Source organism: Caenorhabditis briggsae, assembly GCF_000004555.2.
Source record: "Caenorhabditis briggsae complete genome, chrX, whole genome shotgun sequence".
NCBI lineage: Eukaryota > Metazoa > Nematoda > Chromadorea > Rhabditida > Rhabditidae > Caenorhabditis > Caenorhabditis briggsae.
This window is the reverse complement of record NC_013491.2, coordinates 14,551,215-14,576,707: the sequence shown is the minus strand read 5'-3', so window position 1 is coordinate 14,576,707 and position 25,493 is coordinate 14,551,215. Positions and strand designations below refer to the sequence as shown.

At 37.7% G+C, this 25,493-nt stretch overlaps 4 protein-coding genes across 4 annotated transcripts; 2 read left to right on the top strand and 2 right to left on the bottom strand.

Annotated features, from left to right (window-relative positions):
- Positions 1–253: 253 nt before the first annotated feature.
- On the bottom strand, positions 254–2,037 carry Cbr-nekl-3 (the record flags this gene model as incomplete). The annotated part of the gene is made up of 6 exons (XM_045240142.1): positions 254–328; positions 411–482; positions 532–720; positions 1,599–1,683; positions 1,729–1,817; positions 1,873–2,037. 6 exons carry the CDS (start codon positions 2,035–2,037, stop codon positions 254–256), a joined length of 675 nt encoding a protein of 224 aa, XP_045091488.1.
- Positions 2,038–4,077: 2,040 nt separating this feature from the next.
- CBG00135 lies at positions 4,078–9,475 on the top strand (the record flags this gene model as incomplete). The annotated part of the gene is made up of 12 exons (XM_002645210.1): positions 4,078–4,138; positions 4,223–4,305; positions 4,352–4,428; positions 4,961–5,075; positions 5,285–5,499; positions 5,779–5,890; positions 5,937–6,095; positions 6,498–6,726; positions 8,228–8,373; positions 8,421–8,631; positions 8,679–8,794; positions 9,401–9,475. The coding sequence occupies 12 exons, from the start codon at positions 4,078–4,080 to the stop codon at positions 9,473–9,475; spliced, it is 1,599 nt and encodes a 532-aa protein (XP_002645256.1).
- A 1,039-nt stretch (positions 9,476–10,514) lies between these two features.
- On the bottom strand, positions 10,515–25,493 carry Cbr-lin-2 (the record flags this gene model as incomplete). The annotated part of the gene is made up of 20 exons (XM_045240141.1): positions 10,515–10,694; positions 11,158–11,318; positions 11,366–11,812; positions 11,868–11,975; positions 12,023–12,355; positions 13,393–13,554; positions 13,713–13,827; positions 14,211–14,297; positions 16,068–16,151; positions 16,822–16,896; positions 19,481–19,594; positions 20,764–20,849; positions 20,959–21,055; positions 21,412–21,519; positions 21,958–22,059; positions 22,829–23,004; positions 23,077–23,300; positions 23,347–23,530; positions 25,253–25,365; positions 25,420–25,493. The coding sequence occupies 20 exons, from the start codon at positions 25,491–25,493 to the stop codon at positions 10,515–10,517; spliced, it is 3,030 nt and encodes a 1,009-aa protein (XP_045091487.1).
- CBG00134 lies at positions 15,441–15,782 on the top strand (the record flags this gene model as incomplete). Its single annotated transcript, XM_002645209.1, has 1 exon — positions 15,441–15,782. One exon carries the CDS (start codon positions 15,441–15,443, stop codon positions 15,780–15,782), a length of 342 nt encoding a protein of 113 aa, XP_002645255.1.

The window sequence follows — 25,493 nt, the reverse complement described above, 5'->3', positions numbered from 1 at the left end:
TTTTTTTTTAAACTTGGGTTCACAACCGATAAAAAAATAGTTTTCTGTCAGTTTATAGGTTTTTAGGCAATTTATGCTTTCCTTGGAAAAACGGGACGCTTAAAAAAACAAATATTTATGATGCGAAAAAAATATCACGGTTCTGAGAAATCACAAAAATATAGTTGATAAGACAAAATATGATAGAAAAACACGAAAAATTCGAATCTAATAGTAAAAGTAAAATCGGATGCAAGACTTCATTGAAAAAAACTCAAAATTGCGGCGTAGAAGGAACCGGTGATTGCTCGTCGGGCGGAGAGAAATGATTGTTCATGTGTTCGGCGACCTAAATTGTTGAATTTGTGTTTTTTTTGAAAAAAAGAGAAACAAATAAAAAGAGAAGAACAACATTCCAAAAATAAACTCACTTCAAGGACCTCATTAGTTTCTGGCCGTTTTGAGGCTTCCGGAAGAATGCATCGAGAGACAAGATCACGTAGCTAGAATGTTTTTTTTCTTTGGTTCTTTGAATTTGAATTAATGACTCACTTGGGTTGAATAAATGTCAGCTGGGAGAGGCGGGTATTCACAGTTTTCAATTTTCTTGCACAGTGAGTACAGGTTCATTTTGTCCCCGTAGAATGGAGATTGGAGAGCAGCCATCTCATAGAGAAGACATCCGGTTGACCAGAGGTCTGATTTGAAGTTGTATCCAGATTCTTGGATTCTTTCCGGGGACTGAAAATTAGATTGCCAAGTTTTAAAGTTGAATTTATGAATATAAAGAATTGTTGATTATTCAATTTAGCCTGCATAACTGAGTAAAGCAAAAAACACATTCCGAAAAAATCGACAAATTTGTTCCGGTTTCTGGGTCCGAAAAAAAAAATTGGAAAAAATGTTGTTTAGAAGTTTTGACCAGAAAAATCAAAAAAATTGAGAAAAAACATAGTTTCCGATTTTTGGCTGAAATTTCTGGTTCTTGAAACATTTAGAAATTTCTAAAATTGCAATCGTTCTGTCAGATATGGTGGTTAACCAAAAAACTAATTTTTTATTGTGTAGATTTTCAAGCTAGATTCTGAACAAAATTCGGAATTTCGTTCGTCAAATAACTTTCTTAAATACTCAGAAGTTTGTTTTTTATTATACGATTCCTCCTTTCTAGCTGCACTTCTCTAATTTTTTGCACTTTCGATAACACATTAGCATACGCAGACGTGATATTTCCAAATCCCTTGACTACCGTAGTGTGAGAAAATTACTAGTTTCTCTCTCAACCAAAATCCCACCATATAATAAGGTGTGCCAACGAGCGAGTGGGCAGCTGTTGTTTTTGATGAGAAGAAACGGCCTAATCCCAAGTCGCCAAGTTTTACGATTCCGTTGCCAGTAATGAACACGTTGGCAGGTTTGATATCTGAAAATCAGTTCTATATAGATATAAATAGTAGAGAGTGGTGCCTCTGTGCATTATCCGCTTAGAATGCATGTGGGCGAGAGCGCGAGCCAATTGAACAAAATATTTCCAGATTGTCTTCTCAGGAATCAATCGTCCTCCTTTTTTGAAGTGCTGAATTATCAAAATGAGGCTAATCTATCGTGATTATCCTCACTTTTATCATTCTACTCATATCTCCTGCCTCGGCCAGTTCGAGAACAATGTTCAGCTGATTGTTATCAATGAAAGATGCGTAGTATCTATAAATAGGATCATAACACGTGATGACAACCCTTTTATCCTACCTGATCACGTTAACATGGTTAAGTTGTTTGAGTAGATCAATCTCCTTGAGACAGTCTTGGCGAGCTTTTTGATCTACCATTTCAAATACCTTGAAAGAGAAGTTTAGATAGCTAAATACGCAAGAGGAGAATTTGAATATAAACCTGAATTTTTTTGAGAGCTACATGAAGCTCAACCCAGGTGCATTCTGCACGAAAAACTTCACTGAATTGTCCTTTTCCAATTTTCTTCTCTATTTTGAACAACTCTAAGCTTAACTTTTCCGGGGGTGGATCGTCGAAGTTGTACATATTCGAGATTTTGTCCATGCTAAAAAAAGTAAATTGAAGATGAATCATCACAGTTAATGAAGAGAAACGATAAAAATGTTTGTAGGATAAATTCGATGAAATGAAGAAAAATGTGGCTATTTGAGTGATTTCAAAACATTGATAGTTGGTCGTTTCGCGTCATTAAATTACTCATTACTACCTAAACATGAAAGTTAGATGTACGAGTCAGACGAAAACCAAGTAGAAATCGAATAATGTGTGAAAAGCAGACATGAAAAACTGCTGAGCCCCCACACCTTTACTTTCTTCCAACCACATATGCCTCTCGCAATTTTGAATGCTACGCGAGTCGTCAAGGGGACTCTCTGTCTCTTTTTTGGCTTCCTTTTTTCCTCTATCTCACACAAGTTTTTAGGCGAAAATGGAAGACGAGAAGACGAAAAAGATGAAGAATATGAAGGAAAAAACCACGAGAGAAAAAAGTTTTCTCATGCATTCATAACAAGATTCAGCGTAAACCAAATCAATGATACGAGAAAAAAACAGAAGAAGATTCTAAACTTGGTAAAAATCTGAACACATGTTTGAAGCAAAAGGAAAAGGACAAAAATTGAAAATCAAATCTTTCTGCAAAACAAGGAGAAACGGATTGATCAATAGATTTGTGATAGATACACATAATTGATTTGTGTGTGTTCTGGGTCTTCGTCAACAATTTATGCCTGTCTCTTCAATTCTATTCTTGTTTCTTCTGTGCGATGACGAAGATCCAGTTTTTTTTTTCAATCTGCTGATGATTTGGCCTTTGTTAAGTCTTTTTTCAGAATGAAACAGATGAGACTTAGTAACCATATTTCCTCTAATAGTCCATCCAAACCGTCAACTTTAAACGTAATTATTTCGAATTCTGTGAACGATATCGAAAGCTTGACAACTGATAAAATATCGGTATATTGTGATCTTTATTGGTGATATTGTGATCTTTATTGGTGATATTGTGATCTTTATTCACAGGTTGACACATTTTTGATACCTTTTGGAAAAACCGAGATAATTGAGCTCAAAGTGCGCGTTATGGATGGGTTTCTTTGATAGGATTTACGGAATCTTCATTTCTACCAACCTTCAAATATTAATTTTAACAGTAACAAAGAGAAATAGAAAATCAAGTGTTTTGGACCGATTTATGATCACGTCAATGTACTAAGACTTCCAAACACATCTGAATCCACAACGACTTCAGAAAACACCTGTCTTCTTTTTTTGAAAATACCAAAAACCTAAAACAACATCTCTCTGTTTGTCAGCGATATCCATAATTTGTTTGTCTTTAGAATCACCTTCTTCTTATCATTTTTAAAACACAAATCTTTCAATATTTCAAATCTCTTCGTACGTAGCTTGGAATCAGTGCATGACTATTTGGATTATAATAATCCGATTTTCACACACCTTACATTCCATAAACTTTTCTCACTAGAACTTATCCAGAAACCCTTGAATTTTCCGTATTATCATCTTCAATCGTCCTTCTTCTTCTTCTAGTTCTCCGTTTTTCTTCCATTAATTTCGTTCTATTGTTGTATAGACACACATACACCACCGACGGCGGGGCACACATTACACTTCTCCTCACTCGCACTTGTCTCTGCCCTCTCATACACAACATCATAGTCATCATCGCGTTGCACGCCTTGCACACGAGAAACGCCAGTAGAGTTGATGGGACACTTTTAAGACCCGGACGAATGTGTGCGATAACATATGTTTTCCACCCAAAATTTCACATGATCTTAGGTTTTTCGGGAAGATTACTTCCGTTTTGTTTTTGAAAAACAATCAAGATTTAGCGGAATTTCAATTTTCAAATTTTCTCGTTTATTTTAATGTCGTTTTCTTGTGGTAAAGGCTAGTGAATAATGCAAAAATCGATAAATTCAGGATTCCTTCTTCTGGAGCTCCTCCACCCATCAACCAAATAGGATTTTTCAATGACCAGCATCGACTTCACATGGTTACACATTAAAAGTGAGTTTTCTCTTTCAAACGTTGTTCGAATTGGAATTTTTTCCCAGGATGAGCGTCACAGTTGAAACACCGTTGCAAGCAGGACCGTTGCTGAAGGAAAAGAAACAAGGTGAGCTCAAAAGCTTGCAAAAATCGAAAGCTGCCAACCTCTATTCCGATTTTAAAGCCAGGATTCTAACTTTTTAAATTACAGAGCTAATCGACATCAAGAACATCCAAGAACATGCCAGAACAGTTCAGCCATTCAAGGCTTCAAAGCACCAACCTCTCATCTCGGTAGGCTATCAGAATAGTTTATTTTCATACTGACTATGAATTTTAGGGTTCCGTGTCGAAAGAAGCCGCCATCGCAACACATGCCGCGCTACATATTGATCTGACACCGGAAAAAGAGAAAAAGTAAGTCTTGTCTTGTGTGCAAGACTATAAGAGGCTTAGAAAGATTGAAAATATCGAAATTTCCTAAGCGATTACTCGAAGATCAGCTAGAACGTGCTTGAAGCCATACTTGCCGATCGGGAAGATTTCGGATGATGACCAACTGGAGCATAACTTGACTCAAACTTAAACCAAAAGCGTTGATACAGCCAGGCCGGCTTCATATGAGCCGATTTTGCCGTTTATGTGTTATGCAAGATTTGCACCGACCGGTGGTCATCATTTCGGTTTTTACCCAACTTTTGGCTTTCAAACCATCTAAAACTCTAAATGCTCACCAAGACATCGGCAAACTGCCCAAGCACGTCCTGCTCTAGGTAGTGAATCAAAATTGCCTGGTTGATCAAAATTGAGCCCAACGATTTTTCACATTGCTTTTGGAACTCCCATTTGCCAAAAAGTGGAACACCTGTGTCCAGAGAACCTTTTCCAAGATCCTAACTAATTATCCTTTGATACCCACAATTGAACGTAGTCATACTTAATTTTTCAGAATCCGAGAAATGTACGACCGGTTGGATGCAGATAACGATGGAAGCATCGACATTCGAGATCTCACTCAAGCCCTCTCATCACAAACTCCGCACATTCCAGCTACAATGGCTCCCGTATGTGCAATTAGAAAGCTTTATTCCATCAAGAAACCAATTTCTCTACGTGTTTCGAAAAAAAAATGAAATGAGTAAGACGTGGTCTTAACTTTCGCAATAAATTTTCTGCGCGTTTCTGGTGTTGTGAATTGAATGAAAATGCCCAATGACAGAGCTCAAACAAATGACATTGTTTGTAAGCATCACTAAAATTTTGTTTTTTGCAGAAACTACTTGCCAAAATGAAGCGGGAAGACAGTGACCGTGTCACATATGCCGACTTCACCAATTATGTGATTGCCCATGAGGCGCGGTTAGCGGAAGTATTTGACCAGATTGATTCGAATAGAGATGGAGAAGTAGACGTCTCAGAAATCAAGAGCTACTGTAAAGAAATGGGAGTCAATTTGGATGATCACAAAGCGCTGAGTATTGTAAAAAAGTGAGCTTCCCAACTGTTTCAGTTTGCTATTAATGCTGAGTAGCTAGCCTGTGGCCCCGTGGCAATCAGAATCGACACCGTCTTCAACTTTCCGGTGCATTTTGGATGGCAGTGCAATTTAAATTTATTTAAAGTTGCTGAGCTAGCTCCAGAAAATCTATCAAACGGTGTCAGGGAGTCTGAAAAACACAGACTCCTGCAGAGAGTAAAACGGTACATCCAACTGATTGCAAACTATTTGATAATAGTTTGCACTCAATTTAACTATTTGTTTTTCAGAATGGATCAATCCGGTTCATCATCGGTCAACCTGAACGAATTTCAAGATTTTATGCTCCTCTACCCGTCAACAGATATGCGAGAAATGGTGGATTTCTGGCGGCACAATTTGGTATGATAACCAAAACCCACGTCTAATAATCGTTAATATCATTCAGATAATTGATATCGGAGAAGACGGACAAGTGCCTGAAGACTTCACACCACAAGAATTGCAGTCCGGTGTTTGGTGGCGACACTTAGTGGCTGGAGGAGTGGCCGGAGCCATGTCGAGAACGTGTACAGCACCGTTCGATCGTATCAAAGTGTACCTGCAGGTAAGATTTGGCCACGTGTCTCCAGAGAAGTACTAATTTAAAAATTCTACTATTGCCGGAATAGTCATTCACGTCTCAAAAAGTTTGGGGATTGTTCTAGCTGAGAGAAACTCAAAAAACAGAGACTCGGCTTGTCTGCACTGACATTTTACAAAAATTATCGACATACTTGTCGCGGGCAGGCCCGGATTGAATTTGAATTCGAAATTCTTTCCCAGCTCGGCCGGATCCGGTCAAGGTTTGAAATATTGAAATTTCGAAACTAGCGTAAGGACGGATTATTGTTGAAACTTTTCTATAGGATAGAGTTAAAGAAAAATTATGACAAATATTTTAAAATTCAACTTTCCTGGCCTTACCGGTATTTGCAAGAATAATTTGCATCAACGAAAACGTTTTTAGGTAAACTCCACGAAAACCAACAAACTTGGAGTGGTCAGCTGTGTTCACCTTCTACATGCCGAAGGAGGACTCAAGTCGTTCTGGAGAGGAAATGGTATCAACGTCATCAAGATTGCACCAGAGTCAGCTATGAAATTCATGAGCTACGATCAAATCAAGAGGTGGATTCAAGAATATAAAGGTGGAGCGGAGTTGACGACATATGAACGGTTATTTGCGGGTTCATCAGGTAAGCGGAGTTGCAAAATAAGTTATGGTGTAGTGATCATTATAGTTTGAAGACTAGAAAGCACTTCTTGTTCTAAGAGGTTTTCTGGTGTCAGTTTAATATTAGGTTGTTCAATAAATAGTGGTCACTTTTCTTCAAGTAGTTTTTTCTTCAAGGAAAACAAGAATCATTGAGAAATTATTTCGCCATTGGAGTTCATAACTTCTTGCCAGCGCAACGGAAGTTGGGCAATTCCGTTCGCGTAGAACTCTGGCGACTTAGAGGCAAAACAGTGTTCCAAAAATTTCTTGACATCCTTCCGATCATGGACTTTCTCACCAGCAAGACGATTCTGGAGAAATCGGATATGGTAGTAATTAGCTAGTGCCAGGTCGGCGGTGTACGATGGGCAATGCAAAACTTCGATTCCTAGAAGATGGAGTTTGTAACGGCTCTTCGAATATTCGTGTGGTTTTTCGTTGTCATGCAAAAATTTCAACACTGAGCTCTCTAGAGGTGAGAGCGATGTGCATAAATACCACTTTCTATTTGAAAGCAGTAGAGCCAAAGTTGATGACATAGGAATCCGGTAGCAGCTTGCGGTATTTTACTTCAGCACTTTCTAACCGAATCGGAAAAATCTGATTTTTTCTTGAAGGTTGCCTTTTGAGACCGATTCCACCGTTTCCTTTGCGGAGAGACATAGGTGCTTACTGGCATTGTTAAAATACAGTACCCGTTCATCATCTCCAATGATTGTTTTGTTGACCCAGTCCATCGTCGGTTTCCTGGAGAGGAGAGAAACGGACAGGTCTCATCGGATCTTTTTCTAAAAATTGGTCAAAATGTGGGGAACGATTTTATCGACTCTCCGAGCTCTTCCCGTTTGAGGAACATGATCTGTTACGGTGCTATTAGGATGGTGGGCTGTCAAAGATAATGCACGCAAAGTAGCACAGAGCTTTTCCTCCAGTATCATTAAAATATTTTCATTTTTATTAAGGCTAGGCCTTTTGGGTATTGGTTTATGATCCAGATCATAATTTTCTTATACGAACCTTTTGAACCAAATTTCAATCGTGGTTCGAGAGATGAGGTCTACGTCTAACATTTTGCACTTTGCTCGCTAATGGTCGTTGTTCGAGAGACCTTGGAGACATATGATCAAAGAAACACTTTTGAGTATGTGTCTGTTATCGAGAAAATCCTCGGCCGTTAGACAGTCCATTCGGAATTTTTAAATGTCTATTAAACATGCAATGTGTGACGTCTATAAATATAAAAACAGAATTGAAAAAAACCCAAAATTGGATAAGCAACGGTAGAGCGAATTGAAAGAGACCACTATTTATTGAACAACCTAATAGGATAATTGAATAACCAGAATCCGTTTTTGCACTTTCACAGAGGGTTATTTCATTTGGCACCCATTCTCTAACCAAGTTACTGCAATGGAGACTAAAAAATCAAAACTGAATTTGAGTCGAGAATTCGGGATCTCAAGTTAAACATAACATTTCAGCGGGTGCGATTTCACAAACAGCTATCTATCCAATGGAAGTCATGAAAACGAGGTTAGCGTTGCGAAGAACGGGTCAACTGGATAGAGGAATGATACATTTTGCTCATAAGATGTACGACAAAGAAGGAATCCGATGTTTCTATAAGGTTTGTTGTATATCGGATCAGACTGACTAAAACAGTTATGTTTACAGGGATATCTACCCAATCTCCTCGGAATCATCCCTTATGCTGGAATCGATCTCACCGTCTACGAAACTTTAAAATCATGCTACACACAATACTATACGGAGCATACGGAGCCAGGTGTATTGGCTCTACTTGCGTGTGGAACCTGTAGTTCAACATGCGGTCAACTAGCTAGTTACCCATTGGCTTTGGTGAGAACACGATTGCAGGCGAGAGGTTTGTGTTCTTCATGATTTATTGGAAAGTTGAACTTGAATTTTCAGCTATCTCACCGAAGAACTCTTCTCAGCCGGACACCATGATCGGTCAGTTCAAACACATCCTTCAGAATGAAGGCTTCACAGGGCTGTATCGAGGAATCACTCCCAATTTTATGAAGGTACGTCTTCCCATCCATCCAGAACTCATTGTCGTAAATCGTTTCCGATTTCGCTTCAGATTTTTGTTAGTTGAATGTCAAACGTTTTTGGGTCATTTTGACTGTTTTCAAGAGTCTGGAGCCCAGCTGTCAAGTTTCCAATTACTATGAAAATTTTGGAGGGTGTAAAATAGACCTGGATTGAGAATTTTGCATTCAGAGAATTTTAGGGAAATTCCTAGTTTTTTAACTATTTGCCGATTTCTGAAAGACATCTGCTTTTTTCACGTTTCCAGTACAAAAACGGGCCAAGACGGATGTCTTTCAAGAATGCGCAAATAGCTGAAAAAGCTAATGATTTTCAGTCTGTGAATGCAAAAATTTTAATGGTAGACCCTCTTCAATTGGTTTAGACCCTCTTAAATCTTCAAAGATATCGGAAACTGGACCGTCAAGCTCCAAGGGATCAAAATCGCTGAAGTTCTATTGGAAAATTCCTTTTGTGTATTTTATTAGTCGGTACTGTATGCTTGTTTTAAAAGTTATCTGGTGCACGATTTCTGACAATAGGTTTTGAACCCTCGTGCGTCTTGCAAAAATTGAATAAATAGTTATACGAATTTTCAGGTAATACCAGCAGTCAGTATTTCATATGTTGTGTATGAGAAAGTGAGGAAGCAACTTGGAGCCACAATGTCATAGGAATAATCATTTTTGTTTTTTCTAATTGTTGTGTAGAAGTTTTGTTATATTTTTTCAAATTGAACTACTTCACAAAAACTTTTTGCATGCAATTGAGGTTTCGTTTGCCTCTCCATTCTTGGCTAGTCAAAATCAATGATTTTATCAATGTTGGTAAAAATGTCTCGTTGTGATAGCTATTCATTTCTCCCTATTCAAATGTCTCCCGTTCTTTCTGATCCCTCTCAGCTCTGTTTTCATTGTTCGGGCTCATGCGAATGACTTGCCACACTATGTAGCACAGTCTATTTCTTTTTCCAATTTTTGAGCCTTTGTATTTTTTGTATTCCTGGTGTCATTAATTAAACATGTAGTTTTTACCACTTTTGGTTTTCATATACCAGGTATTTTAAATAATAGTCAGTGAAACAACTTTCCGATTTTTAATTTTCTCTTGTCATTATGTTTCCTCTCATATTTCAGATCACAGTTTTCAATTTTTTTTGTCTCATCCTTCAAAAAATCTTACCATTCACGGGGTTTTTTTCTTTCAAAATTCAATTTAATCTGTTTAATAAATCAACACATCTAATAAACGCAAATTGAAAATAATCCAAATTTATTATCTATCACAAGAACAATGGAACGTGATGAGCATAGAAATTGGCCATGTACCGTAAAAACGTGTTAGAATATAGATGAAGGGGTCTACTTGTTGCTCCAATCAAAAAAAGTGATGGATTTGAAAAAAAAGGTTGGTTTGACAAAATAATATATTTATATAACCTACACTCCAGAACAAATACCCAGGGAAACGTTTACAGAAGAATTGAAAAACTGAATTTATTTGAAATTTTTGAGATCGTAAAAACTACTGAACAGATTTTGAAAATAGACATAGTTTTTACTGAAATCACCTATTCAAACTGAATTATTTTGTTTTTGACAGACAATTGTGTCACCGGTGAGAGGGAAGGAGGAGAAAAATAACTGGATTGATTTTGGGAAATTGTTAAAGGGATTTTTTTCATGAAAATATTCCTAAACGGTGTGTTTGAGATCAGTAGACCCAAGTGACAGGAAGCCATTGCGGGTAAGCTGGAAGTTTCTCGACTAATCGTTCTAGTTGAGAAATTGTGTCGTCGATGTCGCTGTTGGTGATGATGAAGTCGAAAAGATGGCCAAAAGCCTGTCGTAGAACATCTGATTCGTTCAGAAGTTTCTCCAAAGATCCATCAGGCTGAAATACAACATTTTTTGTTGGGAAATGCACAGTGATGGCCATAAATATATGAAAAATGTGATTTTCAGTTGATTTTCAGCCATGTTAGCCATTGAAATTTTTGGAATGTGTAAAACAGATCTAGTTTAAAAGCTTCCCATGCACAGAGTTTTTTCGAACATCCTAGATTTCCAAATATTTGTCTATTCCTCAAGGACACTTGCTTTCTTCACGTCTTCTGTACATAAACAGGAAAAAAGACGTGTCCTTCAGACAGCGGCGAATAACTGAGAAACTAGGAATGTTCGAAACAATCCATAATTGCAAAGCTTTTGATCTAGGTCTGTTTTATGAACGCGAATATTCAAAAAGTGATCGGGCACTTGACAGCCAAGCTACAGACTACTGAAAACGGCAGAAATCAGAGGAAAACTCGTTTTTTCATATATTTAAGGCCAGCACGGTAAATGTCCAATCTCACATCTTGCATTCCTTGCAAATTTGGAGCCGCAATGAACACTACAAATGGAGAGTACTCAGCAGTTCTGAGAACCTTCAAAGCTTGTGGCTCGACATCTAGAATCGCAATTTTTCCACTTTTATGAATGTTTCTGATTGTTTCCAATTTGGTTCCATACATACCTAAACAAGAATTGGTTCACTAACTGTCAAAATTCAGAAAAACTCACTCTCTTCGTGTGTGCCATATTCCAGATACTCATTGTTCTGAATATCCGCCATCATCTGCTCATTGGTAACAAAATAATAGTGTTTCCCATCCACCTCATCTTTTCGTGGTGGCCTTGTAGTGTCTGAAAGTTTAATATTCTTTGAATAGTTTTTCTTATTTTTCATACGTGGAATTGGATAAGCGAATCTATTTGGATGTCTATGTATCAGCGTGTTCTTTATATGTCGTCGACCAACTCCATGAGCTCCAAGAAGTACGAGTGTCTTCCGACGGTATTGAGACAGTCTCATTACCTGAAAACAATAAATCAAACTTTTACCTCTAATAAAAACATTGCTCACCTCCTCATAAGTCACCAAATCCAGCTGATCAAACAGGGCCGAATGTTTTTGAAGATATTTTGTCGTGTAATACTTCTTCTTTTTGTTAAACCACATGCAATGAGCTGGAAGAAAAGATGATGATATTCTGTTCTGTTAGAAAATGGGGGTTAGTATTACTATTACAAGAGTTCTTGGATCTCTCCATTGCCAAACACGCAGTCCTCCATTCTTGAAGTTCTGGAGATGGAATGAGACCGGCGACTTGTTGTTGGCTACTTCTTTGCGCTGAAAATTAAAGTATTTGTAATTTGAATACTATAAAGGTTACTAACCATTAGAAGAATTTCCTATAGATGGGAATGAGGACACAAATCGAGCTTGCCACCAGTTGTGATCATCTTTGGAAATCACTTGCAGAATGTCCCCAGTTTTGAAAGGAATTCCTGCTTGTGGACACGGAATCAAATCATCTTGAATTGGTTCATAGTCAAATTGGGCGCGAACAAAAATCTCGCATGCTGGCGGCGCGGATCGATAGGATGGAATGATTTTGAATGTGACCTGTCCTCGTGCATCACGAAGCATATCCTGGAGCGATTCTACACTTCTGTTAGCAACACTCATTCCGTTAATCTCGCGAATCTCGTCGCCAACATGGAGAGTAGCTGGAATTAATGATTCATATTGTAATTAACTTCTCGATTGTTTCTTGGATTACTGTAATTAGTGGAACAAAAACAGAAAAGTCGTTGTTTCTAAACAAAATGATGTCATTACTGTTGTATCATATTGAATCGCTCCGAAAAATACTAGCTTCCTGTCAGAACATCATCTCCATTTGAGAGAAACTGACAAGTGGTTTACGAGAATCGTTTGGTAAAAATCGACAGACAAAGTGTTGTGAAATTTTTTCATAACTAGAAAACGTGAAAGAATTTTTGAAATTACAGTAGACTTAAGGAAGTTACAGGAAAAATGAATGATCTTCTGTGACCACACAAAGGCCTTACTTGCAAGTTGAACATTCTTGATTTAGCTACGAATTCTTCAATTTTTAAAAGCTAGAATTACATTATTTTCCAATAATATGTTCTATTAAAGCGGAAAAAATGAGTAGACCTACAGTACCGGCCAATAAGATAAACAAAACCGTATTTCTCAGTTCATTTTCGGGTAATTTTGACTATTTGCATGAGTCTGGAGCAAGGCTGTTAAGTTTCTAACCACTTCGAAAAATGTTGGAGAAAGTGAAACAGACCAATATAATTTGAAAACTTTGAATTCACAACATTTTTTCAAAATTCCTAGTTTTCAGCAATTTGCCGATTACTGAAAACCCCTATTTCACGTTCACAGTACAAAAACGAGCCAAAAACAGACCCTTTCAGAAATCGGCAAACAGCTGAAAAACTAGGAACATTCAAAAAATTCTTTGAATGCAATGTTTTCCTTCTAGATATGTTTTACCACCGAACGCAATTAAAAAAAATTTCCCAAAAATTTCTCGAAATTTCAGTCACAATGTTTTCGAAATTTTCGAAAATTTAAAAATGGCTTTTCTAGTTTTTAAATTTGGTTAATTACTTGTCATCAAAACTCACAAGTCTTCAAAAACTTAGTTTCAGAAGACACGAAGCGTATATAACTTTTGTCTCTAGTAAAGGCTTTTTTCCGAATTTATTTAAAATTCAAAATATCTAACCTTGCCTATGAATCATGCCACCATGCATAATCCTTGCCACAAAACACCTTCCATCCTCGTTCACCTTTAACGTGATACCCATTGGCTCCTGTGTATCCTTTTGGAACTGAACAAGCCTTAACCGAGACATGCAGTCGTACAAGTCTTCCTCTTCTTCGTCGTCTGGAAAAATAAAAAAGTAAGAAAATGAAAAGAATAACAACTATTTTATACATGAATAGATCCGCTAGGAGAAAAGGCGGATCTTGACTATTTTCTGATTCGGAATTTTCAGAATAGTCAATCAAGTTGTCAGATCGGATAAATAATCAAAAACTGACATGACGTGTGGACAGCCGAATGATTGAAATGCTCGTAGGATGTTCCGGCCCTCTGGGAACCTAATGGCAGTACGCCTCCGTTTAAGTATGCTGGCGCAGGATCACTTGAGACACACTGAAAAAATAGGAGAGAGTTTAAAGCATACATAATAGGAGAGAGTTTAAAGCATAGGGCCGGGCTTTTGCAAAATCTTCAGGGCCCGGCCCGGGCTCGTCTCAGCCCGGATATTTGGAAAACAATTTTTCTGTCTTTCAAAATTATTTTTGGGGTCAACAGAAAAAAATGAAGAATTTCTCTGACAAGAAAAAAAATTTTAAGATAGGATTGTCCATACAAAATAGTTCTTTCACAAAAAAATATGAAAAAATTTCTGAAATATCAGAATTTTTTTTTAAATTTGGAGTACCCAGCCCGGGTCCTGGAAATCTTCGGCTCGGCCCGCGGGCCGGGCCCTGATTTTGCAAGTATGGTTTAAACTTTGGTTTTGAATAACTTACATTGGGATCTTTGTCACCGGAACCGCCCGTTTCATTTTTTGCATCGCGGATTTCACAGACAACGACATCCAAAGCTTGAACACAACTCTGAAACAGAAATGATTAATTTTATGAGTATCTAGAATATTTTGCTCGGTCCTACAATTCTATCTATACTTTTTCATAAGTTACTTTCAAGTTTTTAGTTTAACTTTTCCAACTTCTAGGTTTAGGTTAATGCTATTCCGAAAACCTGCGATAGAGAAGTCCCCATTCTGTTACGTTTGAACTGATTTTTTTGGCTGCCTTGTAAGATATTTAAAATGTGGAAAACTGAAAAAAATGTTTGTGGCGTTACGATGAATAATTTTTAGACAACATTCTTATATCTTTGACAGAAATCGAGAAAAAGTGATACAAAATTTAACGTTAAGGGTCCATTCTATGAGAGGTTTTATGGAATTTTATAGTTCAGCTTCTCCAATTTATAGGTCCTTGTTATTTATAAATTTCTAAACAAAAATTTTCAAAAAAAAAAACTTTCCTTGAAAAGAGCATATTTCGAAACAGTATTAGTGCTTGCCATTGAAAGCCAATCACTGGGGAAAAGGGTTTTGACTAACAGTATCTTGCAGAGGTGGAGAACAAAAGTCAAACAGGTACCATCATAAGTACTTTTTGCTCTCACTATTTTCAAGTTGTTTGTTTCTGCACTCCTGCATTTTTGAACAGAGATCGGAAGTGCGAATTATTTAACAAGTTGCACCAAGAGTTGAAAGTATTTTTAAAGAAAAGTTTGAGTATAAGATCTCTCAAGAAGGTACTACCCAAAATGAGACCTGAGGTCATTACTACAAAAACTAAAAAAAAACTGGAAAACTGTTTTATGAGAGCCTCTATGAAAGGATGGGAATTGGACAAGTTTATGGAAAATCGTTGAAAGTGTCTTTGATGCTCAAAAACCTTCTCAGTTTGGATGAAGTTAATAGATTTTCATAAACTTTGAACAAGAGTTCTCCGAATTTTTCGATGAAGAACTTCTGAAAATTGGCTGGGAAAATAGAAGGGCTTTCTCTAATTAAAGAACCCGTGTAATAGTACTGTCTTTCGGAATTCTCTTGAAACGACAGAAGAGTTGGTATTAGAAAATAAAAGTTTTATGGTGATTTTGTATTTCTTTTCAATTTTCAATGCTCTCGTATAATTATCTTGTCCCACCGGTGCTTCTCTATATAACTTTTGAGCTTTGAAATGAACAATGCGGCTGTGGATGAAGCGAGAGATAGCAGATGGCGTGTAATTAATCACAATTTTTCGGGCGACTTTTCACTCTCTGGACATTTCGCCTCGATATATCCGACATATATCGAGAAAAATAATGTCATATCTCTCTCTCTCTCTCTCTCTCTCTCTCTCTCTCTCTCTCTCTCTCTCTCTCTCTCTCTCTCTCTCTCTCTCTCTCTCTCTCTCTCTCTTTCTCTCTCTTTCTCTCTCTCTCTCTCTCTCTCTCTCTCTCTCTTTCTCTCTCTCTCTCTCTCTCTCTCTCTCTCTCTCTTTCTCTCTCTCTCTCACTCTTTCACCAGCGTCATGTGAAGTACAAAATTATGGACTTTTGGAGATACGTTCAAAATTCTGTACTTATCTAAAAAATTTTCAGATGTACCATGAACTCTTTTTTCCAACAGAGAACGTCGCTAATCCCCTCAAAAAAGCAGCGAAGACGTTGCAAAAAAAAGAGAGTGTGTAGCAAAAAAAGGTGGATTATGGTGGTCCCATAATGTTCCAATTGTTTCTTAGAATGGCATTTTTTCTGTGAGAGAGTGAGCGAGTTTATAGTATGCATAACTATTGGTTGGGGGTGTTAAAAAAATCACTTACCGCTAAATGTCGTGAGTTGAGCAATTGTCGAAGTTCCAACGCTTCTGGACTAGGACCAAGAAGACCGTCGATTTGTAGAACTGTCTGAAACAGAGAAAATATAAAATTTGAGCCTCCTGTTTCTTTTCTTTTTTTGAAAAATTTTCTAGTTATTTGCTATTGTTTCAAACTAGTTAATTTATGCATTTTTCAAACTATCGCCGTGTCAGAAAACACTTCATTGTGGAATTCCCAAATGAGTTCACATCTCTTCTGACATCAATTTCTGACGTTTTCTTCGTCTTGTTTCTTGTGTTGCTTCTTTCTTCCATATTCTATAGCTCAATTTATCAACCCTTTTCGACAACACTTCCCTGTGAAAAATTGCTCTTTTTCCGTTTTGCTTCAAATTTATTGGCAAAACAAAAAAGTGCGGCGCGGCTTTTTGATTCAAATAGGCTCAGGCAAAAACGCGCCAATGCGGTGAGAACTGATTGGTCTCCCGGGACCATCAAGTCAAACAGCCCACATTTCAGCACTTTTGATTCGAATTTTGATAAAATGCGTTTTCTTTGGCTTAGCATGGGGATGGGAGACGTGTTGTTTTCATTGTTTTTCAAGGCAATACGAGAGAGGTGGCTACCCGACCGCAACCAAATGTTTACGACAGAAGAAGAAAGAGGATGAGATTTTAACAAGCTGTCATCATGTGCTAATAGTCGTATTTTGTTTTGTTTCATTTTTTCTTTCTACAAAACTTTTGAAAAAAAGTTACCTCTTTTCGAAGAGTTGACGTATCGACCTCCGTAACCACTGGCTCGCACGGCAACGCGTTGATTTTGTCATACAACTGAAAACAAATATATGATGAGGACGGGATGGAATTTTATAATTTTTTTCTTCAATTATAATTATAGCTGGTTAGTTTTGAGGTTATTCACTGAACCAAAACACATTTAAAAAGATGGTCTCTTAATTATTTGTGCCACTTCAGCTCTACTTAAGGGAACATAAACGGGCGAGAAGTGGTTCCGAGAAGCATAGACCATATTTATTTGAGATTTAAAATCTCAAAGGTATTTTCAGAATAAGTTTCCTATCTTACTATCCCAGTGTCCCAGTTTCACAACTCTTTAGATTACCAGTGTTGAACTGCTCTCCGTAATATCCACTACTAGACTCGTCGGGCTGGATACTAGGTGATTCGCTTTCAGGAACGACACACTTGTCCCCACCGCCACAGTCACATCGAGGCATGACGACGACGATTGGCATGGCGTCTGATATTGTGCCGTCGTGGTGGTGGTACTGTCTTCCGACGAGGTGTGTTCCATTGGTGGCGGCGTTGTGCTGCTGCTGCTGGTGGTGGCTATTGCCGACGACATGCGAAACGAACGACGAGTCGTGACAGCACAGGCCACGATCGCTTAATGCTCCGATCACAAGAACACACACGAAGAAGATCAGGAATGAGCCGATGAGGATCGCCAGGAGTGAGTTGTGGAACAGCGTCGAATCCATACAGGGATCTCTCGACGAACACCTCGGACTAAATGATGGTGTTGGAGGATGGATTAAGGAAGAAGCAAAGAATTTTGAGTGAGATTTTGATTTGAGACTGGAAAGAAGAAAAATAGGAGAAAGAGATAGCAAAAATCTTGAGAGATGGGAGGAATATTACCGCCGTTTGATTTCGAGGCGGGATTGGGGTGGGACCGGCAACCGGCGGGAGAGGACTGCTCTCTGAAGAGGACCGGCAGAAGAAGAACCGAGAGAGATACGGGTCAGAGAGACGGGGAAAATGGGAGGAGAGGCGCCCGAGCGAAGGGCTTTTTTGAGACAAGCCCGCCGCCACCGCCACCGCCGTCACTCTTCTATTTCTTCTTCAGAGATTCTTCTTCTTCTTCTACTTCTCTCCAGGGCTGGAGGACCGCCTCTTTGTCCCCATCACCCAACAACACAACTGGAGCAGCCACAGAACTCACTAACAACATATATACAAGTAACATGTCATAGCGTTCTTGTCATTTTGTCAGCCAATCAGTTTTCGGACAAAAAATAGCTAAAAAACGTGGTATTTCTTATTTTTAAGCGATCCAAGTTCTAACTTTGAGAGGTAGAGGTTCTTAAAATCTTTGAAAGTTAACGAATTTTGCAAAATATGTGCGTTTGAAAAGTGTTGAAATACTTGACTCGAATAAAAATAAATTCGGAATTCAAACAGAAACTTACAAACGTACGTTTCGTTTACTTCGTTTTTTGGTGTTTTTGGAAAAACCCTGTATTAAATTACGTTCTATTTAATGACTATCGCGATAAAAACTAGTCGAAAATTGAATTAAAAAATATTTCAACATCTATTTTAATTTTTTGATAATGTTTTCTGACAATAAAGCATCAAATTCGTAATTGCCGTAAACACTCTACAAGAAGGTCACCCTGTAACTGCATGTTGAGCTCAATTATCTCAATTTCCATAAAACATATCAAAATTCTGTCAACTGATAAAATGTTTGTCATAATATTACTAACATGTTGTCATTTGACACTTTCTCAATATCTCTTATAGAAATTGAGATAATTAGGCACAAAGTGCAAATACAGGGTGGCCTTCTATTTGTTTTTATGGTATCTCATCTCTTAAACGTCAAAAATCCATAGATACGCTCATAAAACAGAATTAACTCAAATTTCACAAAATGTTGAATTTTGTGTACTGTATTCCACTATCTCAAACACATCGCACAAAAAACCCACCTGATCTAATGAGTCCCGGAATCCGAATGCCATTTCACCCTCCTTTTTCACTGTTCCCTATGGTACAGTTCTCTCAAATTCTGAACCTCCTCTCATGAGCGAACACTATCGAACTTTCGCTCCCATAGAGCAAAAAAAATACGTCACAGAATTGGGGAAAATTTGGCGAGTTAGCGTTTAGAATTGGCGAGACGGTCACAGTCGACTGATTCCGTAATGAATGTGTAGAGATAAGCAAATGAGTGTGTGTCGTTGAAGTGAAGGGTCCGATGGTGGCTCCTGCCCGCAGGGGCCCTCTTGCTCTTCTGTTGAGTGTTGTATGTGTATGTGTGTGTGTGCGTTGAAAATGAAATTATGGGCGAGGGTTGGAGAAGGCAAGGCGGAGCCTTCATAGGGATGAGGCAAGAGGGAGTATGTCCATTAGAAGGCTATTCAAGTTGCGTTGGAGAGCGGTTCTCGTAATTAAATCGCCGCGCTGCTTGCCGTCCCGGTGCTCCGTTGACTTTCAAAAGGGACGACTCAAAAAGGCGAGGATGAAGGAAAAGTGAAACACGTTTAGAAAATGCTTGTTAACCTCTCCTAACCAACAACACGACTAAAAAGTTGATCTTTGTTAAAAACTCATATTTTTGGGACCAATCTCGGCCAACATCCAGTTTGATAAATAAAATACCTACCCTTAGCAAATTTCTGACACTTCCATCATCATGAATTTTTTGGAATGTAGTACTTCCGGGTTTGTAGGATCCTGGGTCAAGTAGACTGTTGATAGCATCCAAGCTCCCCAGAACCTGAAAAGATCCGCCTCATTATACGCAACTTTGAGAGATCAATTATTACGGTCGTTATTCAAAACATCATCATTATAAAAATGTTTTCCTCTGTCTCTATCTATCCATTCTCCCATCCCATGGAGAAAATGATGCGGCAAAAATTACAACAGATGACAATTTAATGTGGCGCTAAAAGAGGGATGCTCCTGAGAGATAGATTCCCGAGGTGTTGCATTTGATCATCCATTTCGTTTTTTTATTGGATTACTATTGGAAAGAGTTCCGGAACAGAAGGTCTAAACCATCCTGAGAATGAAAGACTCACCATTGATGAGCAGATATTTCTAGGGCAAAAAATAGGACAAGAGTCGAGCTAATAGTGTTTGCTTGTATTTTTACGTGCGCATTACAAGTGGCAATAGAGGTAATGATGATCGGTTAGCGTAGACAGGTAGCACTTGTAGTTTCGTCGGGGCAAAGTTGGAAAAAAAGAACTGTGTAACAAGTAAAATTATTAAAGCGTTCTGAATTATGTTATTGGCAAAAATGCAAGCTAAGGGTTCTTTTGGGATTTTAGAACCTTTTATTCACTCAACTCATAGTAAAATGAAGTGTTAGTAAAATCTCAATAAACTATACAGTATCAGTCAGTAAGACATACAAAAACGTATTTTTCAGTTGATTGAGTATTTTCAGAAACCTGGAGCTTGGCTATCAAAAGTAGGGTCACTTTGAAAACTTTGGAAGGTGGAAAACATACCTAAATGTAAATTTTTGTTTTCACAAAACTTTCTGAAAATTCTAGTTTTTTAGTTTTTAGTTAGTTTTTTTTTAATTCTTAAGTATTTGCCAATTTCTAAATGATACCTGCTTTTTCACATTTCACGTGCATAAAGGAGCCAAAAAAAAATGACTTTCAGAAATTGGCAAATAGCTGAAAAACTAGGAAATTTTGAAAAAATCTGTAAATGCAGAGTTTTTAGTGTAGGTTTGTTTCACACCTTCCAAAATTTTCAAAGTGATTGGAAACATGACAGCCAAGCTCCAGACTCTTGAAAATGTTCGATCTGATTTGATTCAGAAGTTGGAAAAATGAATTTTTCAGACAATTAAAAAAACGGTGTCACTGTTTGTTTTTTTTTCAGAAATCGTGTTACGTGTTAAAAGAATACAATCAAAAACCGTACCTTGTATGCTCCAGATAAGTCCTTGTCCACTGGTGGCTCAGCGGCATCAGTGGATGTAGATTCTCCACGTTGGCAGCAGTCTCCACCTGATAATTTACGGATTTGAGCACAATTCTCATCATAGAAATAGATTCCAGAATGATGTCTCATAGCGAGAGCACACAATAGAAATAGTATGAATAAGTCGTGTTTTACCTGGCGATGATCCGTCAACGAATGCGGTTTGAGGCGTGCCGAGCCGGGGAGTCGTCTCGTCAAACCTGCCACTATTGACGGCCGACAACACGTTGCTCTGAAAATTTTTGAAAAGGTGTTGGCACTTTTGTCTCGCATGACAAAAGCGTCCCGCTACCGAGACAGGGACGAGATATCAGCTGATTTGAGGAGAGGAAACCGCGGAAATTGTATGAAAAGAGATGGGACGGATGATACGTCGGCGACAAATTGCCAGGCTATATCATCAAGAAACATGATACACTTGTATAGATGACACCTAGAAGGGAACCCGTTCTTCTAGAAGTAAAAATAGGCAAGTTTAAAGTATGATTGGGTTTTACTCGAAGCCTTGTTTGAGTGCAGGTGTGTTTTGACTGTTTGAAACTCAAGGTTTCAATATTCACAGTAATCCAGTTCTTCCCATTTTCCCACCTTGAGCTTTCTGGATTCATTATATCTGCGCATGTGATCAATGACATCATTCATATGCTTCCGACTGGCCATATGCTCTTTGTCTCTAATCCATTCGTGGTTCAGTGCCTGCAAAATCCCTTTTTTTTGTAGTGTTTTTTCTTTCCCATCTCCCTCTAGTGTTCCAGGGGTTTTCACTTCACCAAATACAATTTTCTAAGCAAGCATCAAGCTGAAAAACAAAAAGTTGTTCGGAATTCTCAAAATCCTGAGAAATGTTGACTTTACATTCATTAGTCTGTTGTTGTTCGAAAACAATCATGCTCGATTTGTTGAATTCCAACGCAATCGAGTTGAGTAGAGCCGAGCTATTTCGTTTTCTAGAACCCAGGGGCTTTTATTTCTCGCCTCACTGACGAAAATCTCACGAACTGATTAGTATCTTTTTCTTCTTTTCACATTTGACACTCGTACTAAAATAACAAACCAATTTGTGTAATAAGGAAAAAGAACGAAACATAACTCGAGCTTGGGAAAGAGAGAACGAGCAGATGTGATAAAATTGACAACTACCTCTTTGGCCGAGATTCGTTTTGAGGGGTCAGCAGACAACATTCGACGGACGAGGTTTCGAGCACTTTCCGATATATTGGGCATATATCGGTCAACCTGATAAACAAAAGATTATAATTGAGAAACTTTTTAAAAAGGAATATTAAAAGCGGATAAATTTTAAAATTTTTTGGAAATTACCCCAAACTACAGTAAACACTCTACAAGAAGACTACTGTATACCTGCACTTTGAGCCAATTCATCTCAGTTTTACTGAAAAATATTAATAAGTGGTCAACTGACAAAATGTTTTTCATATTATCATTACTAATAACATAATAAAGATTGTCAATTGACCACTTTTTGATATGTGTTACAGGAATATATGAGCTCTAAGTGAAAACTTAGAGGATCTTCTATGTATTACACGTTTTACGGTATATAATAGTTTTACCAAATTTCATATAGTAAAAGTTATTTGATATTTTTATGAAGAATCGAATTTTCTAGTTAATCTTGTCAAGTTGATATTACTTTACAGTCCAGCAATCTTTCTTATATATGAAACTCTACATGCGTCTGTGGACACCCTGTAGACTTTTGAAGAGCTTGAAAAATGAGTTTAGATTCACGTGACACTTCAAGGAAAAAAAGTGAGGAGCAGACCGACGAACAGTAAAAAATCAGATCAAATCGCGCCAAAGGCACCACAGCCAGCTCTTTAAAGAAAATATTCAGAAAAGGTTATGTCAAGACTATGAGTGATAAAAATATACCAAATTGTAATTCGCTTTTTCATTTTGAGATCAAAGTTTGAACTCTGAAAGTATCTTCGAAATTCGAAAAAAGGAAAGAAATAGAACCTAAAGAACAAAAGAAACCCACGTCAACATCGGCGTGCATGATTCTCTCGTAGATATCGGAAGTCGAGCCCGTGAAAGGTAATCGCCCAGCGAGTAGAAGAAAAAGGACGACACCGGAAGACCAGATATCCGACGAGCATGACACTCGATCCTTTCGCACTATTTCTGGGGCCATGAACTGAGGTACGCCGACGCGGCCTGGAATGTTTTGTATGGTTTTAGGAGCACATGTATGTTCAAATTGATAATTAAAATGAAAGGTAAACTTACCGCAAGCCAGGGAGCCTCCTATTTCTGACAGATCTTTTGCAACTCCGAATCCACATAGCTTCATAGGTGCCGAGGTGTCTTTTCTAAAATTCGAATTTTTTTGATTCTCGGAAATCTTCGTAACATACGTCGCCAAAACTAAATTGTGCGGTCGAACATCTCTATGAACAATTTTCTTATTGTGACAATAGTCTAACGCATCTAGAAGTTGTTTTGTATAGTGACTGAAATATAATTATTTCATTTAAGCTTTTTTCAACTTTTGCATACCTCACTACATATTCCGAGAATACAAATCCACTACTCGCTCTCTGAACAATTTCAAAACAAATATCATGCCCCTCTATATTTTCAAAGATCATATGTCGATAGTTTGTACTAATGATGTTTTTCTCCAGTCGACAAATGTAAGGATGTTGTAGATTTTGACATATCCGAATTTCTTCGTCGACTTCTGAAATTTTTTGACTTTATTTTTAGAAATTCCAGTTGTTTCTATCGAAACCCAGAGTTCACACAGACACATGATGGCTGATTGAATGATTGATGAATTGAGATAAAAAAAAACAGGGGAGAAAGGATGAGCACACGTAAAAACAGGGGAGAAAGGATGAGCACATACGATTTGAGAACTTTCAGGGCATTTCCGGCGCAAAGTCAAAAATCAATGGGAAAAAAATAGCTTTGAAGGGGTATGAAAATTTTGAAATTAGAAAAAACTCAAAATAATTTTTAGACTATTTTGAAAAACAGTTTTTTTAAGTTTGAGAAATCCAAAAAACATTCTGAGGCCGCGTTAAAGAATGTTTAATGGAAAATGGCATGCTCACCATGAAAGGAGTGCTATAAAAATGTTTGGCTCCTTCCGTAAAGAACGGTCCCAAAACAGGACTACCGGTCCCATCTTCGGACCGCCGGCCCCATTGTTTCGATAACGGTCCCAACTTTTCAAGAACGGTCCCAACGGTACGACAACGGGCTCAATCAGCCTTACTCGGACAACTGAGAAAAATGTTTCAGCGACAAAATTGAGAAATTTGCTGATAATTGTAAATTTCAGAACTTTTAACAGGTTATTTTCCATAGTGATTTTTTATTTGAAATTACAGGCTTAGGCCTAGTTTGCCTTAATGCCAGAAAAAGTGTTTTGGCCGAAGCCTGCAATACAAAGCAAAAAAAACCGAGAATTCTAAAAAAACCGAATCAAAAAGTACAGAAATTCCTGGATATCAACAAAATAAAATCATTACATTTTTTGTTTTTTTAAGGTATAGGCTGAAACGCGCTTTTTTTTTAAGGTATAGGCTGAAACGCGCTTAGAACACTCGAAAAATGACACAAATCTTGAAATTTTGGTTTTCTAACAAACATTGCACTAAAATAGTGGTAGTTCAACGTGATATTGACTTAGTCTCTATTTAAAAAAAAAGAATGACTTTTGAAAAAAAAAAAGAAAAAATTGAATATTCGGTTTTCCGAAAAGGGTTTTTCAAGACAGCTTGGTTGGGACCGTTCTCGTACCGTTGGAACCAGTTTCGGAAAGTTGGGACCGTTATCGGAACGTTGGGACCGTTCTCGGGTCAATGGGACCGTTATCGGGTCAATGGGACCGTTATCGAAGTTCGTTGGGACCGGCGGTCCTGCTTTGGGACCGCTCTTCCCGGAAAGAGCCAAATGTTTTTTTTTCAAATTTAAAACATTTGGAAACATTTTCTAAAGATTCAAAACTTTTTTCGAATGTGGAAACTGCAGAACATTAGACCGGGTTAGTATCGACCTGATTTATTAGGTATAATTTCAAAAATTGAATATAGACATCACACCAAACAAAATCTGTGTTCCTATTTCATGTAAAAAATTAGGGAAAAAATGAACGGTTTTATTTTTGAGTCCAAAATCAAACTATTAGAATGCATTTGTTCAATTTTCTGACTTAAGTTCACAAATTTAACGGATCACCTGACGATTTTGAGATTTTTTATCAAGATGAGATAAGAAAGTCCGCTACTTGCGATTAAATATTTTTTTGTAAAAAATCGTGCGCTAACTTTTTAGCAAAACTCGAGACCGTTTTCACTTTGTTTCATGCAAGAAGTTTTTTGAAATTCCATTTTTTTTCTAAATTTGATGAAATAATGTTCTGAATTTTCCATAATACAATATACATCACACCCACCTTCTGGCCCCAATCCGGTGTGTTTCTTGAATAAGCCCAAATTTATTGATCTCATAATAAATTTCCGATTCGATGGCTCGTGTAGTATTCGGTACACATTTGAAAACGGACCTCTGCAAAATTTAATTGTTTGTCGTACAAATTAGTAGAAAAAAGAGAACACTTACTGTTCTATCACATCCCGGATTGTTATCTGATTATCGAACAGAAGGTTTGACTCGTCCGGGTCAAGTTCCTTCAT